This window comes from Idiotropiscis lumnitzeri, chromosome 18 (assembly GCF_059441095.1).
Source record: "Idiotropiscis lumnitzeri isolate Australia: NSW breed Sydney's pygmy pipehorse chromosome 18, RoL_Ilum_1.0, whole genome shotgun sequence".
Taxonomy (NCBI): Eukaryota; Metazoa; Chordata; class Actinopteri; order Syngnathiformes; family Syngnathidae; genus Idiotropiscis; species Idiotropiscis lumnitzeri.
Window position 1 is genome coordinate 12,685,289 of NC_142408.1, and position 16,915 is coordinate 12,702,203.

Here is a 16,915-nt window from a genome sequence, read left to right on the forward strand (position 1 = left end):
TTTAAAATCAACGATAGAAGAGGGGACGGCCAGCGTGCGTTTCAACTGATCCATAAATAGACGGGCCATTCGGGAAGATCACATTTTTCCCAAATTCCCGATAGCCAACACACTTGCTGAAACAAGATGATTTTCTCAGGCTTATTAGCCTTTACTTTCAAAGTCCGTCATGTTTCCAAGAAAGGGAGGCGTAGTCAGAGAAAAAGTGACTGTTCTAAGATATCTGCAAAAACTGGAAAAGTTCTGAAATTTGGACCTTGTAATTGCCATTTTTAAAGGATGTGAGTTTTCTTACAAAGACTACCTGGAGAAAATGCACGCAAACATGATGAGAACACCGCACAGAAAGGCCAGAGCTGAGATTCAAACCCTGGACCTCAGATGTGCGGGGGAGATGTGCCGATGACTCATCCACTGTGTTTGAAACACATGAATGAAAATTAAAATCACATGAAAACTTTATTTGAAAAATGCAAAATACGTCGTAAAAATTGGCATCATCTTAAGAATCTGAGTAAAGGTGGCCTCAAACAAATACTGAGGGTTCACTGAAATGCGGCTTACATTACAGGGCTGTCTTGCGTATGCAACTGGACTCCCAAGCAGACAGCGTGATGTGAACTGTCAGTGACCATGAACAGAATTTTGCGACAATGACTTTGGCTTATCATGTAAACAATATCTGAAGAGGAGATTTAACACACACATTTAACCGTTTGTTTTGGGTTTGTGCAAAAAAAAAATGGCTAGAATGCTCATGCAGATACAAACTTGTAAAATTGTTCATTTTAAAATCAAATCCTCAACAGCTTGCACTCAAGAATGAAGGACTGGGTAAGAAGGGTGCCGTTCACTGGCAGCTTTGTCACACTAACATTTATTCCAGCTCATGTCTGATTTCGAGCTGGATGAGCAAAAAAAAAAAAAGGATGTGTGGCACATACAAGCCTTAAACACTGAAGTTAAATGACTTGTATTGAAAGAAATTGTAAACTTCCTCTGCAACGTGCAGTTTATTCCATTTAGGTGTCCCCTTGCATGAGGCCTCGTTCATATGAAAATATCTCTCACGATATAAACAGTTTGTATGCAAGTCCACACATGTCATTTGCATGATCCATGTATGTTGGTCCTGAGGCACGTGTATACGTCCCAACTTGTGGCTGTCAGTCGTCGATGAAGGTCAGCCGTCCTGGTCCTTCGTTCTTCTTCCAGCGTCTGTACCTCTTCATCTTTGGGTCGGTGGCCATTTTCACCTTCATCTCCTCTTCCTGTTCTGCTCTGTACAGCTGGAGGAGGCACAAGGGGAACGTTTACGCGTGACAATTTCACATGCAAGGTACAGTAAATCGTGGCGGATAGGTTTGTGACCCACCCATGATAGGAGAAAATCCGTATTACATAAACTTGAGAATGAAGTAATTTTTCTTTTTTTTTTTGTCAGAAAACAAAATCTGAACCAAATATGTAATATATCATATTCATTAATAAGAGTTAATTTTCCATGAGCCGATGAATAAGAGGCAAAGTATTGCTTCCTTCAAGCTGTCTATCACCCCCTGTTAAAGTGTACTACAAAACTTACACCTGCAAAAAGAATTCAACATTTTATATTTGAACACGCTAAAGAAGCTACTTCAACACATCCAAACAGAGCATACAAAAAGAAACAAGCATATATACTCTCTGCTCTGCGGAAAAGCGACTATTCCTGTAGCTTAGTAGGGGACTTACATTTTCTTCTTCTCCTTGCATTTGGCAGTTTGAAGAACTTTTAAATTTACCGTGGTAAGTTGAGTTGGCCTATTGTTTCCACTGAAAAGATTTACCAAGGTAAAGAGATTCCCCGGGGGCTATCTAAGTACCTCGCAGCCGCTACGATCGTTGTGGACTTTTGATGGGGTGAGCTGTGCTGACAAACGCCGATTGGTTGCTTGCACTAGCAGGTTAGCCAACTGCTAACATCTAGTGAGCAATCGCTTTGTTCACAATATTTGAAGAAGAGGAGAAATCAAATTTCTCTCTCATCAGATCATATGATAATTTGGAATCAGGTGTGCTACAGCACATTGAGATGGAACACAGATATCAGCCTTTGAGAAACACGATTAAAGACCACTGCTTATGAGCCATAAGGCATTAGTGATAAGTAACACAGCACCTCTCCATGCATACATCATCAGTTTCATTTGCGTAAACAACCCTGAACTATGAGATGCAGTGGAAATGAAAACCACCTGGGCTACACTAATTTTGTATTACTAAGAATTTACATTACCACGCTCTAAATGTTCTAGGGATTGTTGTTGGAAAAGTGGCCATGAAGGAACAATAAGTCAATCCATAGATGCTGACTCTCGACTACGCAGGGGTCAACTGATGTGTAAAAATACACAATGGACCCATCACTTCAAAATCATCAAATATAAAAAAAAAAAAAGAATATAATTCCAAAATTATTTGCGCTTAAAGGAGATTTGCCTGGTATGTAGAGCGTTTTTATGTCACAAACCTCATAATTTTCTTTGATCCAAAGTCTTTTTTCCAGGAAGGTCTGCCTGGTTGTTTCATCCAGACTGTCAAATTGAGACTGGGAGATCTTCATGTACCTCCTAAGTTTACAAAACGTAGACACACAGCAAAAACAGAGGGTGATGGTCTTGTTCATCTACACAACCAAACACTCCATTGGTAATAACCTTTCGTAAGCAGCTGACCTGATTATGTAAAGCTTCTCCTGGTCGCCGTACTCTTCCCTGCAGATGGTGAAGTGGTAAACCCAGGAGACATACCAGGCTATGTAGTTGACAAGATAGCAGGGGAACAACACTATCTGACACAGAAGGATGTCTGACAGGTTGGGTTTCTGGTAGCCACCTTTGATGTCAATCTTGGTTTTGATAATGTCACGGATCACCTCCTCTTCTTGCTCCCGGATCTCCTCTTTGGAGCGCCGATTCTTGCCTTTCTCTTTGGTGCGGTTCAGAAGTCCCTGCTCCTTGGCGATTAGGGTGGCCTGGATGCGGTACTTGGGGACGTTCGCCAGGCAGTTGATGGCCTCGTTGTAGCTGCTGTGCCAACTGTAATACTGGAGATGGAAGGGGAGGTCACAGCATTATATCGGCTTGTGTATCTGACTGGGTAATCATTTTTGCATGTTGCCGGCAACATTGGATGATCTAAATTCCATCATAATTTATTGCTACAGTACCTGGAAAATTGAAATGGCACAGATGGTAACGAGGATTACGATTCGGACATCCACTTTGGGTGTGAGCTGTCGGCGGTAGTAGGTGTAGTAGTGCTGGTAGTACTCCTCAGGGTGGTCCAGCATGTAGTCGTAGTCCCTCCGAGTGTCCTCATCCTGCACACAATTCAGGTTTGCGTTTAGCGCAAACTGCAGCAGGAGATCAGCCAAAACCAGTGCCACCCGAGAGAAAAAAAATATTACACTGGCACCATCATTCTATGTGTTCATTACTATTATTACTTACATGAAAAGCAACATGTTAGATAACTCTTGACTCACCACCTCCTCAAACTACAAGCACAATAATAAATGCAGTTGGAAATCAAATCGAACTGACATCGCAATGTAGCTGAATGTAATCTTTAAATCGCAAGCCTGCAATTTGGAAGAAGTTGCATAATTAGGATGGTCGGTAGAATTTATTTTTTATTTACTTAAATAGTGTCAACTAGATGAGTTCAGTGCTTATGAAGTGCATGTTTATTTTTTAAAAACGTTCAGACCTTCCTCATAATAATCCAATCTTTGCATTATCTTTGTTATTGCAGATATCATAACGCAGCATATATATTGTGAAGAGGTGCAACAATCAATACACTAACGACAACTTATAAAAGGAATAATCAAGTACTTTGATAACCAGGTAACCATTTAGAGACGTAGTTTAATTGTTTAAAATTGTCTCAATCCTCAGAATTTCAACCACACAACAATAATTATTCACAGATTCCTCTAGACCTACAGGACAGGAGACTGAATGTCAAATACATTTGCACACATCTGTTTACTTTGGAAAACAAGGATATTTCATAACAAAGCCATAAAAGAATGCTAATCTGTTCTTGAATTTTTTGCACAATTAATGTCTGTTTTTTTAAATAAGGAAAGACCTTTAAAAATGTTTTATTCATTGGATTCATTGAAAAGATAATTGACAGACTAATCGATTATTAATGTGGCTGTGATCTGACTACCAGAGAGGAAACAGTATTAAAATTTGTTATGACGATTGGTTTCTCTGGATATGTGGAGTATTTTTGTAATATTTCTCAAAAAATTGTAAATTAAAAAAAATGAGTGCTGCTAATTTCAAATCTATAAAAAAATACAAATATTAACAGGCTGATGTACTTTTCATACATTATTGTAAACAATAACTAAAATGAGGTTTCATGCACACAAGCTCCCAAAATGTTACAACCAACATGACAATGATCCCTTTTCTCATTGGACACAAGACTGTAAACAGGAAGTAGGTTTGCTCTATGGAGTTGTGTGATGAAGAAAATGATCAAAAATTGGCATGTGTGCAGAATTTTATGAAATAGTGTGCATACAGTAGTGTGAGCTTCAACGTCCCTGCCACATGTGCGTCATGCAAGTCTGCCCATGTGGCATTTTTCCACTGGGCAGGCACTGAACCAAATCCAGGTCGCTCTTGCTAATACTAGACGTTGTATTTACAAAACAAACATATCTAGGGCCAACTGACTGTTTACTTTTGGATCATCTTTTGGACCCCAACTTTCATTGCAAAGCTTCATGCTTTAATTCCTCAAATATTCCTACAACTCGTTAACAGCCACTATGGAGTTGTGTTTCAAACGATGTCTAAAGTAAAATGTCACGAGTTATACGCTACATATCTGCTCATCGTTTGGCTGTCTTGTTATCACTTTACTGTCGCAATACCAGGGCAATGTGATAAGAAGCACCCAAGTTGTCCAAAACAAGATCGATTCCGATCTAAGCAATGGCATTGCGGACCATCATTGATCGTTGCTACTTTACAATCTTCTTGAGTGGAAACATCCCACATTTTATTTGGTTGTTTAGGAGGTGTGTTATGGATTTAATATCTTTTAACAGATAGTGGGACCCGGTATGAGGGGAAGCCCCTATTAGGTGACTGAACATGTGTTGGCAAAGTAACAGCGGAACTGAGCCGACCTTTAACGTCTCGTAAGCAGTAGCAACGAGCAGGAACTTCTGATGGGCGGACTCCACAGTCTCTCCCTCCAATCCTGGATCCGCATGTCTGAATCGGTCCGGGTGGTAGCGACGGGCCAGCTGCCGGTAAGCCCGAGCGATATCCGCCTTGGAGGCCTCCCGAGTGACCCCGAGCACGTCATAGCAGACCTCCGTGCCGCAGTACAGACCCTCCACCAGCGCCCTGGCCACCGGCAGGGAGATCGTGGAAAACAATAGCGCAGAGAGCCACCACCAGGACCGCACTGCGTACCCTCCACTACTTCCAGTGCAGAGCTCCGAAAGGATAGCCATCGCAAAGACCACCGGTGCCTGTCAAGGCACTATCTGCGGTGCATGCGCGCGTTTTGGTGCGCATGCGCACGAGGTCGGCCATGTTTGATAGTTACCTACGGCAAATACTATAGGACGAAATACATTGCTAATGCGCAAGAGGTCTGTACAGAATGCAGAATGATTTCTAATCTTATGTCATCTTGTCTTTTGTATTCTATAAGTAAATAAAACGTACGGAGGACTGAAAATTACAAAATTTCATAAATAAATACAGAATGAAATGTTTAATTAATATTGTCATTTATTAATTAAATGTTTAATTTTAATTAAATATGGAATTAAATGCATACATCCATCCATTATCTGTACCGCTTCTCCTTATTAGGGTCGCAAAGGGGTGCTGGACCCTATCCCAGATATCTTGGGGCAGTAGGCAGGGGACACCCTGAACTGGTTGCCAGCCAATTGCAGGGCAGACAGAGACGAACAACCATCCACACACACACTCACACCTGGAGGCAATTTAGAGTGTCAAATCAACCTGTCATGCATGTTTTTGGAATGAGGGAGGAAACCGGAGGAAACCCACACAGGCACGGGGAGAACATGCAAACTCCACACAGGAAGGGCGGAGCCGGAATCGAACGCACGACCTCTGCTGTGTCTCACTGTGAGGCCATCGTGCTAACCAGTCTTTCCCCGTGCCGCTAAATTAATACATATGTAATTAATTAAATTTCCAATTATTATGTAGGCGTAGGAGCACATGAACCACTCCTACGCCTACGTTCCATTATTTCTGCATTTAATTAATTATTTCTGTATTTAACTATTTCATGGTCCCGTATTGCAGTGTTCCATGAATTTATTTTACCTGTCAAACTCGCCCACCAGGATGGCCGAGTGGTCTAGGGCCACGTTCAGGACCCAGTCTCCCCAGGAGGCCTGGGTTCGAATCTCGAATTTCCCCATTGTGGGACTAATAAAGGGAATATTATTATTATTAAAGTTAGTGGGCGGGGCTAACGGCTGACTAATTCAAATCTTGACAAAGCCGTTGCTTTGGCCTGTAGTGCTAGCAAACATGGTGGCTTCGATGATGGAGGACTTTCATGAGCTACCTTGATTGAGCAGTCGTATTTCGTTGTTTTGCTTGAGTATTCAAATTGATGTATGTGTGATTAGCATCACTCAGTGTATCGGAGTATTTACACTAGACACTCAGTTGCCAGCAATCCATTATTCTGTTATTGATTTGCCTTGACTTGATGAGCAACATAAGCAATCAGGTGTTAGGACCTGCCCACAAAACCTTGATGGGCAAGTATAACAGATGAAATTAATTCATGAAGCACCGCAACGCGGTACCATGAAATAATTAAATACAGAAATAATTGTCATGACCCGTGTCGGTCATGTCAGGTGTTTTTGTTATTGTTTTTGTCACGTTCCTTGTCCCATGCCATGTGTGTTTGTTTTGTCAGCTGAGTGGGGCGTGTCCCCTCAGCACTCGTTCCTCACCAGCCACGCACCTGTTCCCCGTTACCGTCACACACCTGATCCCCATCTGCTCACTTAAGGACTGGACTATTTGAACACCTCATCCCGACAGCGCAGCGTCGGAACATTGCTTCCCCTCGCGGACTGTCACGGCCGCTCACTGCTATCGTCTCGTCTCGTCTCGACCCCCCGTATTTGTCACGGTCCTTGGTCCCCGTTATTTTGTTCAGTCTAGTCACGTTTAGTTTGTCTCCGTTATGTTTGCACCTGGCCTCGTTTGTTTGTTTCTCCCAGCACCTTGTTTGTCCATTTTAGTTCACTCATTAAAATCCTCTTAAGTTACCCCTTGCCTGGCTTCCCCGCTTCCTCGCATTTTGGGTCCACCCCCTCCTCGCCGTACGGCGATCGTGACAACGCCTCCTCCTCGCCCACCGGCGATCAAACCCCGACAGATTCTGTCAGGAAGCGGGGAAGGCCAGGTGCAAACATAACAGAGACAAACTAAACGTGACTAGACTGAACAAAATAACGGGGGACCAAGGACCGTGACAAATACGGGGGGTCGAGAGCGAGACGAGACGAGAGCAGTGAGCGGCCGTGACAGTCCGCGAGGGGAAGCAATGTTCCGACGCTGAGCTGTGGGGATGAGGTGTTCAAATAGTCCAGTCCTTAAGTGAGCAGATGGGGATCAGGTGTGTGACGGTAACGGGAACAGGTGAGTGGCTGGTGAGGAACGAGTGCTGAGGGGACACGCCCCACTCAGGTGACAAAACAAACACACGTGGCATGGGACAAGGAACGTGACAAAAACAATAACAAAAACACCTGACATGACCGACACGGGTCATGACAATAATTAATCAAATACAGAAATCATTTTATAGATTTTTTTTTACATATAATCTTTGGTAATTTAATTCATGACACATTGATTCATTTAATTCCATATTTATTAAGTAAATTAAACATTTCATTCATGAAACTTAATTTAATTATATAACGGTGCATTTATTTATTCATCAAATTTATGTAATTATAAATTTAATGAATGAATGAAACAACTAATTAATTAATGAGAATTTTAATTAATCAAGGGAGGACTTCATATTTTGTTAACATCTTCATTTTTCCACAAATCAAACACAATTGTTGGCACTCTTACATGTTGCACATTTTTTATTTATCAGTAACTTTGTGTGGGTTACTGGGCAAACCGAGTGGGCAGCTATGCTCGTGGTCAGACATGCTTGATGTAGTTGAAGGTATTGTCCAATGGCACGCCTCGAAATGTGTTTTGATTGTTTTTTTCCCTCCTGCCGGTGTTGGGTTGGATACAGTTAGTGGTTGGATGATCTAACGTTAACTCTTATCTGCTGCACCTTATTGTCCCTTCTCAATACCTCACATCCCCAGTGGGCCGCATCCAACCACAGCTACACCATTTCACCCTCATTCCCTTAGCACACTCCCCATATACTTAAACGCACACCAACAGCACACACATATCACCTTCTTCCATTAGCTACATATCTAAACTTGTGTAACTTAACACTGGGTTTGAGTTTGTACTTACAAAACCTGATCCCAAAACAGCTCAGCAGGAAGCATTCACACCCCAAACTTACAATGACAATAAAGGGATTTCTATTTCTATTTCTAAATAGCACGGTGTCAGTCTCATCATCACTGCCTTGGTCATTTTATTTAGCATTTCAAGATGAACTGTTAACTTTCAGGTGATCTCATAGCTGCTTGATAATATGCTAATTAGCACTTCACCAAATATCCCCTTGGCCCCCTCTGTCTGCTCCACTAACCATTTTGACCACTTCAGATTTTCTCACACTAGAGCTCCACTTCCGAACTGCAGGTTTCCATCCCCTTACATTCTTGCATACTTTCCTCTGCTGGGCATTTTTATCTGTACAGTGAGATATGCACTGGGTCATCTTTGTTTACCAAGTCTTGAAAGGCAACATACCATCATAGATCAGCACTTTGTTAAACTGGTCTCATAATAACCATTCTCTGCCCTATGAGAGGATTTCAAAAACGCAATCATGGTAATAATAACAAAGCGTTCAATGAACTGATTTTTACAATAATTCGGAGGGATTGATGCCCAGTGTTCACATATTTATGAATGCAGTATGTTGCGTTAGACCAACTGTCTCACCTGCATAGGCACTTAGGGGATGTTGAAGTTCCTTCAAGCTTTTTTCACAGCAAGGGGAGACCTTCAAATGTGCTTGAAGTAAAAAGGGGGCATCTATGGGTTAAGAAATATGCTATTGTTTTTATTAAGGTTTTATTTTTCCGAATTGTGTTTTGTGGTACAACAATACGGTGCGGCTTTCGTTGTTTTTTTGATCATTAATGATACTTGATTCAGTTGTTACATTCTGTATGTTTATTTGTTTATTTAAGGATATTAGTCTCTACTATTGCGGAGACTATTCTCCTTTGATAATGACAATTGGTACATTTACAAAGAACAGACAGTTAAACATCAGCCACAAGTCAAGGTTCAATTCAACAACTGTTAAGATACAAACAGAAGAGTGAAACAAAAAATACACAGATGAATAACAACTAGAGCTACATTCATTTAACATAATTACACCATTGATCCCAGATTTTTTTTTTCAGGTTTGTTTAAAAGGTAACCTGACTAATCATAGACATAATTTATGTCAATGATCAGTCAGGTTACCAACATTTAACATTCTGTTGTATCAAAGCAATCTTGAGGATCTGGAACACTGTTACCTGCTTCAAAATTGTTGGGCAACATTCACACTCTGGCATTAGCATCATAGTGATGTCATCAGAGATTGGCCCTGTGTGTTGTGAAGGCTAGATCCAGAATGTTTTCTCTTCTTGTTGGGAAATGTACGTGGTGATCAAATTTTGGTAGGACGGCCTTGAGATTGGTATGATTAAATGCAAATTCAACAAGGCCAGGCTTGGAGTAACTACACTAATCAGGTGGTGGCCTTCACTCAAGACTATGCTAGCAGACCCTTCATTGAGCCACAGCAACAAAGTCATCAGCAGCACCCCCATCAATTGTTACCCCAGTACCAACAGACAGTGGCGCAAAAAGTATGGATGCGAGCGGGGGCGCCAAAGCGATGGGAGATAAATCATTTTTGAGGAGCCATTTTATGTATTAAACAGCTGTTTGTTCATGGTTTGATCTAATCACTAATATTAATAGAGGCACGTCACTGATAGGCGCTCCTCTGCTCCGTGACTGACACAGGCGCCCCCCCGCCATCAATTTCATCACTACACTTTCAGACACTATTCCCTCACTGGGACGACTGGGGTCCTTGCCAAGATAAGGGGCAATATTTTAGACATACTTCGACTTCAAATCACAAGCCAGCCAAAATTTGATGCCAAACCTGTCAGGTTTTTTTGCAATGTACTGCAGGATACATGAGTGAGTCTTGGTGGGAATAGCTTTTCTTCATTGGTGATGTGATGGCCAAGATTGTAGGATGAAATGCAGTCGGTGACAAACGCTCCCCATACTTCTGAAATTTCAGCAAACTTGTCACCAATTCCTCAGTCACGGCGCATGTCCTTGTTGTCAAAGTGGAGGTGACGTATGACATTCCGAAAGCGGTTTCAGGGCATAATTGGATGTCCAATGATTTGATGTCCCAGGTCGGCTGACAAGCAGTCTTGCACTAATGGAAGCTTGATCCCCTCCCGGGAGATACTGCAATGAATGCCATGAGTTCGGGGAGGTTCATGAACCATTCCACATGCTTTGTTTTATGTTGAACAGTCCATTCTAGAATGAAAGAGAACAAGTTATGAATCTTATCCAATGCTTGTTGAGTGATCAATCTTTTCACAGGCTAGTAACCTAGAAGAGCCAAAACTTGCTTGATCATGATTTTCAATATGAGTACAGACCGTGAAAGCGGGGCCTCATGATACGTCTGATTTTTTGGGTTTCAAGCAGGAGATGTCGGAAAAGTTACCGGAGGGTCCCCTTCAGACTTCACGTCCAGAGTCGTCGCCGCGGCCCGCCAGAATTCGACCCCCTCGCACTGACCCGCCTTCACGTGGGGCCTTGCCTCTCGGCCGCCCCCGGCATGCCCTTGTCCCTCCCGAGGCCTGAAGCGTTTACTTTGAAAAAATTTGAGTGTGCAAAGCAGGCATGTTTTTCTTTACAATATTAGATGGAGATCTGCAATACATTTTTAATGCTGGTTGCAGAAGAGCAAGTTGAGCAGGTTTTTATTAAGGTAATGAAGTCTGTCGGAGTGAAGCATCCCCTTGCTTTTAATGTGAAAAATGTCTACTGAGTGTGCTACTTGTTAATTGACTCATGAGATGGCCGCCGAAGTCAGTTTAGTTCTGCAAGTTTCATTAATGTTCTGGAATCCAGGGGGTGGAGCACTGAAGAACGATGTACACCAAATCTGAAAGTGAGCTGTGTTTACTTTCAGTATCATCTGAAAGCCAGTGCAAGATGGGTTCTCGATACTCAATCCCGAAAGGTGAGTTTGAGAATTTGCATTACTTTCTGGAATTTTCTCACATTTGTGATATTCTTATTGTGTGCTATCTATGACCATGTCATCAGGTGATCCCCTGAGAATTGTGATGATTGGCAAGACTGGAGTTGGAAAGAGTGCTGCTGGTAACACCATCGTTGGGAAAAATGTGTTTTTTTCGGCAACGAGTGCACAGTCAGTGACTGCGCACTGTGAGACGGAAAGAGCCAAGTGTCGGAGAAACATTCAAGTTGTTGATACCCCCGGGATTTTGGATACAGCTACAGATCCTGAAAAAATCAACAAAGAGATTGCAAAATGTATCCAGGTGACCTCTCCCGGCCCCCACGCCTTCCTGCTGGTCTTCCAGGTAGGCAAGTTTACAGAAGAAGAAGAAAAGAGTGTGCAAGCTCTGGAGAAACTATTCGGTCCTGAGGCATCCCGCTACATGATTGTTCTTTTCACCCATGGCGACGATTTAAAAGGAAGAACCATACAGCAGTATGTTAAAAACGGCAATCCAAAGTTCCAAGAGGTGATTAACAAATGTTGGGGGCGCTACCATATGTTTAACAATAAGAAAAAGTTGAAGAGAGCTCAGGTGGTCCGGCTGATTAAGAAGATTGATGACATGGTGGCGGCAAACGGGGGCCGACACTTCACTGAGGCGATGTTTGAGAAGCCAGAAGAGATTCCCATTGAGACAATTCGCAGACCAAAACCTGATGGATATGTTACAGAGGAGCAACCTTACAACTTATCTTCCATGGGAGAAGAATTCCAGAGATTCTCTGAGTATCAAAGCAAATTTGACCAAGAACGAAGCAATGATGGTTTTGGTCCCAGTGCCCCCCCCCCTGAGTGAAGGTTATGCTGGACTGTAGTCAAAGCTGTGCGAGATAAAGATATCGCTGGCTAGGCTACCAGACCGGTTTGTTTCAAGATTTTTTAAAGTTCAGCGTACAGAGTTACCAGTACCCATCTACTTGTATAAGCACACAATTCTACTTTAATCTTTGTCTCTTATCCATCTCGGTCAACTAAGTACTATTATTTACTTCCTGAAATTGAGACACCACAGCAGTCAGATAAACCACACTTGGTAAACTGGCAAATTTGTGTTCCCAAAACTCTAAAACCATTCATTTATTAGAATGTTTTCTGGTTAATCGGTAAACATACTGGAATGTTTCTTGGAGCACTTCTCTTCCTCGTCTAAAATGAATAGAATGAATGATCTAATCACCTGCTAATTTATATGACGGCATATGGAAAGTGTTTTATTACAGCTCCATCTGTTGTGAAATGCGCTATATAAATAAAATTGTATTGGATTGTATAATAAAGATTTCTTAAGTACAAAGTTGCTGTCTCTGCATTGGTTTACATAACAATCACTGATCACTGATTAGTCAACTTCAAGTTTTAAACATCAATTCCAAGTAATAACGTAGACTAGTTGGCTACTCGATTCGAGCCCTAATTCCTATCCTTTAAAAGCAATTACCTAACTTACAAAAGATACAGACCCTCCACCTGCACCTTCTTTATGGTCTCTAGTTACCCACCCACGTTACAAAATATAGTTTAGGGTTTAGCCAGATAAGGCCACCACAATTAGTTGACTAGTCACGACAACATGTCGTTTATTGATGCACAGTTGAACCCCGAGTTACGACTGACCCTTTTTTCCGAACTTTTCAAGTCACATACAAAATTTTTCAAGAACATATGCCTCGAGTTACTTACATGTTTGACTATGCGAACTGTCTCAGCATGCATGAGCGGACGTTTCACACGCTATTTAAACATCAACTCATTGTGATAGTTGTGTTGGAATTTGTTACTCTTAGTTAGACCTCAGAATGATTTAAAGGTTACTGTTGGCGATAAACGCCCCAAAAATCCACATTAAACTTAAAGTCTCCTCCGCGGCAGCAAATCGAAAGCTACCCGTTGCCTCCTGGAAGTTCAGCTAACACACACACACGCTCGCACACCCAAGCACACGCACACACACTTCTTTCGATCACTATCAGAGAGGCCATCTCGATTTCCGATTCACTTGTCGGTGTATGATTATGTAGAGTATTTATTGTACGTTTGCATCGGTTTAATTTCAACTTCTTCCATTAGCTACATGTCTGAGCCTTTGTCACTTAACACAATTCATGGGTTTTGCTTTGTATTTATTCACCCGGTATCTGACGAATCCCCAAAACCGCTCAGCAGGAAGCACCCAAACTCCAATAGCATGGTGTCAGTCTCAACTTCACTCCACTTGTCATTTTATTTAGCATTTCAAACTGGGCTTCTGATAACGTTTAGGTCAGGCGTGGGCAAACTACGGCCCGGGGGCCACATGCGGCCCGTTAAACGTTTTAATCCGGCCCGCCAAACTTGAAAAAATTAAATGAATAAACCTTGTTAATGTTTTGTTTTCTAATACTCCGGTGTGTCAAACTTAGATATTTTGTTGTAATGCTTTTGTTCATTTTCATTTAAAATTAAATGTATTTTTTTTTCTCTGATGAGGTGAGATTACCAAAACACTCCATCTGATCCTTCAAACCCATTGTGGCCCACCAATCAAAAGGTTGGCCCACCCCTGGTTTAGGAGATCTACTGAATGCTCGATGATCAATAATAATAAATAATAATGATAAATAATAATAATAAATAAATACATTACGCTTTTATTCATGTTAGAAAGCATTCACATGTCTCATCTTCAAATCGCTACGCACCCTGAAAAAGATATGGCAGTAGCCTCTTGTAACATTTAGGCGGGCATCGCTTACAGTTAAGCAGTGTTCCACTTTCATCTTAAAAAAATGTCAGGGAAAATAGACCAAAGTAGATTAGGAAATACTACATATAAACTTTTCAGCTAGTTTGCGGGTTGGACAACTGGAACTTTAAATGGACCTTTGGTTAATTCTCCGATACCAACCTCCCTCCCAATTTTCAAAAACATTCTCCAGAATACACTGAGAAACATTAATTATATATTCTCTATTTGGAAAGAAATTCCTAGAAAAATCACAAATACCTAAAAGTCAATTATCTGGTCTGGCACCTGCATAGTACAAATATGTCAGGGAGTGGCGGTGCCTATGCTGTACCTCTCTCTAACTTCCCTCAGTGCCTCCGACCTGCCGGTTTCCATGTCTTAACATTCTTGCATACTTCAGGTTTGCTGAGCACCTTTATCTGTACGGTGAGATGTGCACTGTCTCATCTTTATTGACCAAGTCTTGAAATTCAACATACCATCACAGATCAGCATTTTGTTAAACTCGTGTCGTAATCACTTTTCAGACTGAACCACTTTGAGATTTTATTTATTACATGTTCCTGGAATACTCTACAATAGTCACCACAAGTTTCAACACAAATGTTTACGGCTACTCTTGCAAACCCAAAAAAAACCCAAACAGTCGCTTTCAACAAGGAAGTGTGCACCTCACAAAATAGTAGCACTCACGGGGATATTTTCCACATTCAACAACAGTTTATAAAGTCATAATATGGGCCAAAATAAAGGCAAATGTTTGCATATTATCAAATTGCAGTTCATTATGAAACAATGCCAGCATAAATTGATCGCATTTATGTCTTTTTTTTTGGCCCATTTTAGTTTAGTGTCTGAAATGTGAAAATATGTGCCGTATCAACTGCTGGTTCACAAAGCATTTGCGAGATGAGACATGGGTACGCACTGTACACATCTATTTGTATCCCCTGTAACATATACCGCCAGTATGTCTGCCAGGAACATCAAAATTAAATGTAAATCACAATTCAGAATACAGTATATATGTGCCGGTAGCTGCCTCTTTTGGTATAATAGAATGGCTATTTGTAGATCATATCGTTGCAGACAACAATCTACGGATTCCCCCAACTGCACACAAAAAAAACAGTCTTTATTGGCATTTTTACTGAATGTCTGTTTGTACCGTGTCATATATTTAGCAAGGAAAGCCATTTGTTGAACATGCAAGCTGACAGCTGAGTGACAGTTTTTATAGCTGGACAGCAGTGTGTCCACACAGAGCTGAGATTCTTCATATACGGTACCTCCAATTTCCAAAACAATTTGTGTCAGCATATACTGAAAGAAAATACTGTACAATTCTGTACATATGGATGTTGTCTTGAAATTTGCAGGGAGTTTTGAACCTGAACATTGTACATAACTTAATTGACATTTGAGTAGAAGAAAACAATTGTGTTCTATCAGCATATACCACTTTTAATTTTCTTCTAATTGTTTCATTGTTTCAAACTCATTTTAGTGCTTGTAATTAATTGTTGTTACTTTTGGCAACTTGTATCTGTGATATCACCTAAAGTTCTAATTCACTCCTGAATAATTGGTCTTGTAATACATCAAGAGATAAAATAAAATAAACACACCTATCTAACAATCAATGTCAATTGATGTCCATATTGGGACTCGTAAGTTTAAGGAAATACTGTGCTAAAATATTTGTCTCATATAACCCTCTCTTACTACTATCTAGTACTTATTTTCACAGCATGAATGTGGACTGGGAAAACCGTCTCACAAACATAAGGGGAAACAAGTCTAGAACAGCGGATGAGCCTCAAAGAGACAACGGTAATATCTGGAAGAGCAAACAAGTCTCTTCTCGAGCTACTGTCCAAGATTCATTTCTTCTTGTTAAGCGCGAAAACAAAAATAGAGGCTTGTCCACTCCTGCTGTCAACAACAAGAATTTTGAAAATTCACTGATGCTCATCGCAGAGAAGCAATCCTCTTCTTTGGATTGTGTCAAGGCACGGAGGCACACTAAGGATTTGCCATTACCTCTAGAGGGCACTGTTGGACCAGTCTGGGGTCAATGTTGGGCGTTTGCAACCGGACAAGACTTCTCCGACATTACGGAGTCTTTTCCATATGAGCTTGACAGGATGAATCGTCGCAGCTTTAATCTGTCTGAGAGGCCTTATTTCAAGGTGATGGAGTCACTCTGATGATTGGCTGAAAATCACACATGAAGGGAAGAATAAGGAGAATGTGTTTCCTCTACCAGGACGCAATAGGTCCAAATCTAAATTGATGGTGAAAATCGACCCAAAATTATGTGTAAAACTTGAGAAGGGTTTGAAGATTTTGCCACCAGAGACTTAAATCTATCACTTAAAGGCTAATATTTCTCATTTTAGATTTCTTCTGAAGCAACTTCAGATCACCAAAGCTAATTCAACTGAGTGGAAAGAATCCTGGAAGGTAGCGAAACATAAAATGAGGATAGAAATGCGAAGAATGAGACGAGACAGGTCAAATCCCTTCTGAGATTCTGAGAATGGAGGCAACATTAATCCCGTCGCCTCAGAGTGGAAAAGCTCGTGG

At 41.2% G+C, this 16,915-nt stretch overlaps 2 protein-coding genes across 2 annotated transcripts; one reads left to right on the forward strand and one right to left on the reverse strand.

Moving 5' to 3' along the window:
- Positions 1-440: 440 nt before the first annotated feature.
- dnajc25 (DnaJ (Hsp40) homolog, subfamily C, member 25) lies at positions 441-5,622 on the reverse strand. The gene is made up of 5 exons (XM_088281213.1): positions 5,201-5,622; positions 3,212-3,364; positions 2,718-3,088; positions 2,513-2,612; positions 441-1,289 (listed from the first exon to the last, which is right to left on the reverse strand). Exons 1-5 carry the CDS (start codon positions 5,531-5,533, stop codon positions 1,167-1,169), a joined length of 1,080 nt encoding a protein of 359 aa, XP_088137339.1. The 5' UTR covers positions 5,534-5,622; the 3' UTR covers positions 441-1,166.
- A 5,704-nt stretch (positions 5,623-11,326) lies between these two features.
- Positions 11,327-12,895, forward strand: LOC148319567 (GTPase IMAP family member 4). Its single transcript, XM_088281466.1, has 2 exons — positions 11,327-11,535; positions 11,622-12,895. The coding sequence occupies exons 1-2, from the start codon at positions 11,445-11,447 to the stop codon at positions 12,395-12,397; spliced, it is 867 nt and encodes a 288-aa protein (XP_088137592.1). The 5' UTR covers positions 11,327-11,444; the 3' UTR covers positions 12,398-12,895.
- The last annotated feature ends 4,020 nt before the right edge of the window (positions 12,896-16,915 follow it).

Excerpts from the sequence above, each read along its gene's own strand:
- dnajc25 (XM_088281213.1), bottom strand. The coding sequence starts at position 5,533 with ATGGCTATCCTTTCGGAGCTCTGCACTGGAAGTAGTGGAGGGTACGCA. Across the intron at positions 3,089-3,211 it reads GTGCCATTTCAATTTTCCAG|TATTACAGTTGGCACAGCAG; the intron begins GTACTGTAGCAA and ends TTCCATCTCCAG. Across the intron at positions 1,290-2,512 it reads GGATCAAAGAAAATTATGAG|CTGTACAGAGCAGAACAGGA; the intron begins GTTTGTGACATA and ends TGCCTCCTCCAG.
- LOC148319567 (XM_088281466.1), top strand. The coding sequence starts at position 11,445 with ATGTACACCAAATCTGAAAGTGAGCTGTGTTTACTTTCAGTATCATCT. Across the intron at positions 11,536-11,621 it reads TCGATACTCAATCCCGAAAG|GTGATCCCCTGAGAATTGTG; the intron begins GTGAGTTTGAGA and ends CCATGTCATCAG.